At 39.9% G+C, this 5000-nt stretch overlaps 1 protein-coding gene across 1 annotated transcript in view; it reads left to right on the forward strand.

The window, feature by feature from the left end:
* The window catches only part of LOC134188179 (ephrin type-A receptor 4-A-like), a 15314-nt gene that overhangs the window by 1856 nt on the left and 8458 nt on the right, over window positions 1-5000 (forward strand). The window contains exons 4-8 of the mRNA XM_062656381.1: window positions 716-742; window positions 821-875; window positions 1640-1689; window positions 2644-2837; window positions 2907-3000. Coding sequence (XP_062512365.1) covers window positions 716-742; window positions 821-875; window positions 1640-1689; window positions 2644-2837; window positions 2907-3000 — 420 coding nt within the window. The remainder of the gene's footprint in view (window positions 1-715; window positions 743-820; window positions 876-1639; window positions 1690-2643; window positions 2838-2906; window positions 3001-5000) is intronic.

Below are 5000 nucleotides of genomic sequence, written 5' to 3' on the forward strand. Positions count from 1 at the left end.
ACTATTGTATTGGAGGGATGCATCTCACAATAACTAGACTATTGTATTAGAGGGATGCATCTCACAATACATTAGACTATTGTATTGGAGGGATGCATCTCACAATAACTAGACTATTGTATTAGAGGGATGCATCTCACAATACATTAGACTATTGTATTAGAGGGATGCATCTCACAATACATTAGACTATTGTATTAGAGGGATGCATCTCACAATACATTAGACTATTGTATTGGGGGATGCATCTCACAATACACTAGACTATTGTATTGGAGGGATGCATCTCACAATTTGTTATTGGAAGGATGCATCTTACAATTCACTAGACTATAGTATTGAAGAGATGCATCTCACAATACACTAAACTAATGTATTGGAGGGATGCATCTCACAATAAACTAGACTTTGTATTGGAGGGATGCATCTCGCAAACAGACTTGTTTGTCTGCCTGTCCGTCTGTCTGCCTGTCCGTCTGTCTGCATGTCCATCCATCCATTTGTCTGTCTGTTTGCCTTCCTGTCTTATTGATCATAAGTCAGACAAACTGACAGACAATCTATTAAAGTGTCCGTTCTCTGACTATCCCTAATGCACATGTTCACTTATAAGCTCCAACTCAATCCTACGCCATCAACCCATTCCGGATCATCTCAAGTCTGAACGTTGTACGTCTCCTTAAATTGTTATTGAAATTAATGGTGTGTGTTACAGAAGCTTCCTCCGCACGTGCTGTTACCGGTAAAATTAATGTAGTCGCTGGTTCAATTCGAAAGTCTGGATGTTGATATTTTGTTCTTGGTTGATTAATGACTGTAGAGCGGATGGGAACAGAAGATAGACAGCACGGGTCGGCCATATTACATTGATCACGGTATACGTGTTTGTTTGGTTGTTTGTTTCTTTATAATATTTATCTGTCTGTCTGTCTGTCTGTCTGTCCAACTGTCTGTCTTTTGTTTGTCTGTCTGTCTGTCTGTCCAACTGCCTGTCTGTCTAACTGTCTGTCTGTCCAACTCTCTGTTTGTCTGTCTGTCTGTGTGTCTGTCCAACTCTCTGTCTGTCTGTCTGTCTGTCTGTCTGCCCAACTGTCTGTCTTTTTGTTTGTCTGTCTGTCTGTCTGTCTGTCCAACTGCCTGTCTGTCTATCCAACTCTCTGTTTGTCTGTCTGTTTGTGTGTCTGTCCAACTCTCTGTCTGTCTGTCTGTCTGTCCTACTCATGGTCCGTCTGTCTGTCTGTGTGTCCAACTGTCTGTCTGTCCAACTGTCTCTTTTTGTTTGTCTGTCTGTCTGTCTGTCCAACTGCCTGTCTGTCTGTCCAACTCTCTGTTTGTCTGTCTGTTTGTGTGTCTGTCCAACTCTGTCTGTCTGTCTGTCTGTCTGTCCAACTCTTTGTCCGTCTGTCTGTCTGTCTGCCCAACTGTCAGTCTTTTTGTTTGTCTGTCTGTCTGTCTGTCTGTCTGTCCAACTGTGTTTCTGCCCAACTGTCTGTCTTTTTGTTTGTCTCTCTCTCTCTCTGTCCAACTGCCTGTCTGTCTAACTGTCTGTCTGTTCAACTCTCTGTCTGTCTGTCTGCCCAACTGTCTGTCTGTCTTTCCAAATCTCTGTCTGTCTGTCTAACTGTTGCCTGATTTCTAGTGAATAAAAGAACTCAGTACGAATTTCCTTCAGCTTGTTCAAAGAGCTCAGTAAGTCTCAGGTTAACTTAGGCGAAGGAACCAAAGCGGCAGCGCCAAGGGGTTACGGACCCCAGTAATTGTCTGTCTGTCTGTATGTATGTATGTATGTATGTATGTCCGTCTGTCTGTCCAACTGTCTGTCTGTCTGTCTATTTGTCTGTCTGTCTGTCCAATTATCTTTGTTTATTTGTCTGTCCAACTGTTTGTCTGTCTGTCTATTTGTATGTCTGTTTGTCTATCTGTCTGTCCAACAGTCTGTATGTTTGTCTGTCTGTCTGTCCAACTGTCTGTCTATTTGTCTGTCTAACTGTCTGTTTGTCTGTCTGTCTGTCTGTCTATCTGTCTGTCTATTTGTCTGTCTGTCTGTCCAAATATCTGTTTGTTTGTGTGTCTGTCTGTGTGTCTAACCGTATGTCTGTCCAACAATCTGTTTGTCTGTCTGTCTGTCCATCTATCTGTTTGTCTATTTCTATGTTCAACCGTCTGCCTGTCCAACTATCTGTTTGTCTAATTCTCTGTCCAACCGTCTGCCTGTCCAACTACCTGTTTGTCTACTTGCGTGTCTGTCTGTCTGTTCAACTGTCTGTCTGTCTGTATGTCTAACTGTCTGTCTGTATGTCTGTCTATTTGTCTGTCTGTCTGTCCAACTATCTGTTTGTCTATTTGTCTGTCCAACTGTCTGCCTGTCCAACTATCTGTTTGTCTATTTGTGTGTCTGTCTGTCTGTCCAACTGTCTGTCTGTATGTATGTCTATTTGTCTGTCTGTCTGTCCAACTATCTGTTTGTCTGTCTGTCTGTCTGTCTGTCTTCTGTCTAATTAAGGCATAACTATATTACCCAAGATCACAATATTTGGCCACCAAACCTCCACAACTTCCTACGCCTATATGCCAGCATGCCAACATCCAGCATGCACACAGAGTTCAAACAAAGCAACTTCTCTCCTCTTTCCACATTTCTAGAATCCTCGTCACTCAGTCGCAGACATCAACGTTGCAAGAACAGACGGAATCCCAAGCTCTGTTGACGCCAATCGTCAGCTTAAAAGGAAGGCACCTCCACCTCCGGACAGTCAACGTCCCATCATTCAGAGAAGTCAGACAGCAGACAATGTTGCAGCTGTGGCAGGTCCAGGGCAAGCAGTGCATGCAACAGGGTGAGTGAGCGTGCTTGTTGAGTTCGATGAAATAGGATGGAAAGTGTATTGATGGATGATTTGTTGTAGGTATGTCGATATGAAAGACAATGGTGGTGAAGATGCTGGAAAGATGGCCAGTCTATCTGGGATGTTATCGGCTACTAATCTAGGGCCATTACCTGTGAGACTAATATCTATTTAATTAATTAATTATTTATTTTATATTTATTTTTATTTATTTTATATCTATTTTTTATTTATTTTATATGTATTTTTTATTTATTTTTTATTATTTATTTTTATTTATTATTATTTATTTATTTTTTATTATTTATTTTTATTTTTATTATTTTTTATTTATTTATTTATTTTTTTTATTTATTATTTATTTTTTATTATTTATTTATTTATTGTCTTGCTCAATCAGATCAGTCTGATTTGTAAGGTCTCTTGTAAGCACTGGAGGCAAACCCTGCCTCAGAGATGCTTACACCATCATGGTTGTCTAAACAGAAGACATGACTTTACGTAGGATGCGACTGGATCCAAGAAGCACTGCTTTCTGTAAGTGCTGCAGGTTGTGATGACCTGGAATAATGTCCAGCCACCGTGCAATACCTGCGTGCACTGTGCCCAACGCTCCCAAGACCACCGGAACCACCAGTGTCTGACACTGCCACATGTGGCTTACCTCCATCCGCAAGTCACTGTATTTCGTCAACTTCTCAGCATGTTTCCTGATGATCTTACAATCAGCAGGACAGCTGATATCAATAAGAAGACAAGTGTTTGTCTTCCTATTTCTGAAACAGATGTCTGGACGATTGGCTTTGATCTTCCTAGCAGTGGGGATGGTGGTATCCCACATCATAGTAATGTCGTCCGTCTCCACAAGCCTATCAGGATGATGCCGGTACCATCTGCTCTCCACTGGAACCCCAAAATGATGACAAATGTCCCAGTGGATAATGAAGACCACCTGATTGTGTCGATCAGTGTAGTTCATTAGTGCCAAGGCACTACAGCCTGCCACGTTGTGGTAACTGTTTCCAGGCCTACACTGCACAAGCAGCAAGTAGGATTGACATCACGATGTAGAATGTTGCGCTCATAATACCGAATCCAAAAAGCTTGGTCTTGAGCAGCAACAACCAGTCCCTCAGTTGCAGCAGGAAGATTTGATGACTTCAGCCATCTGTAGGTCTCTTTCATGTCCACAGGTGGTTTCTCAGTGAGACGGTGATACTGACCATGCATAGGATTTCTACTCCAGGACTGTACATGAAGAGAACCGCTGCAAGTACGGACACGTTTAATTCGCATCCGTCTGAGGTGCTTGCTCGAAGACACCACCAGACAGGATGCATGGTCCCACTTCCATGCAGACTCTGCAACTTGTTGCACACATGTCCTTAGAAAGACTCTCCTGCAGCTGTGCACTAAACTGCTGGGCCATGCGTTGGATTGAATGAGAGGACCTCCTAGCATCACACTCCTGTACCATTTGCATGACCAGGGCTGTTACGAAGGTAACAGTCCAGCGCCACAATACAAGACTGATATGTCGACTCGATCTGTTGTAACCTTCGACCGCCCTTGGTGCACGGAGTGTATAGTTGGTCAACGTCTGCTGCAGGATGGTGGACACCGTGTATAGAGAGAAGTTTCCTGGCCCGTCCATCAAGCTGCTGCAGGTTTGTAGTCCTTCAATGAATGACACCAAAACCGTAAGTGAGAACCCGTAGTGCAAACCCGTTGACCAGAATCTTGCTCCGATCGTACAACTCGGTCCAGTGACCATCTTCACTCATAATTATTATTTATTTATGTATTATTTATTTATTATTTTTCTATTATTTATTTTTATTTATTATTTTTTATTTATTTTTTATTTATTACTTATTTATTATTCATCTATTATTTATTTATTTATTTATTTATTTTTTATTTATCTATTATTTACTTTTTTATTTTTTATTATTTATTTATTATTTATTTATTATTTATTATTTATTTAATTATTTATTTATTTATTTATTTATTTATTTATTTATTTATTTATGATTTATTATTTATGATTTATTATTTATTTATTTATTATTATTTATTTATTAATTTATTTATTTTTATTTATTTATTTATTTATTTATTATTTATTATTTATTTATTATTTAATTATTA

This window comes from Corticium candelabrum, chromosome 12, assembly GCF_963422355.1.
Source record: "Corticium candelabrum chromosome 12, ooCorCand1.1, whole genome shotgun sequence".
NCBI classification, from domain to species: Eukaryota; Metazoa; Porifera; class Homoscleromorpha; order Homosclerophorida; family Plakinidae; genus Corticium; species Corticium candelabrum.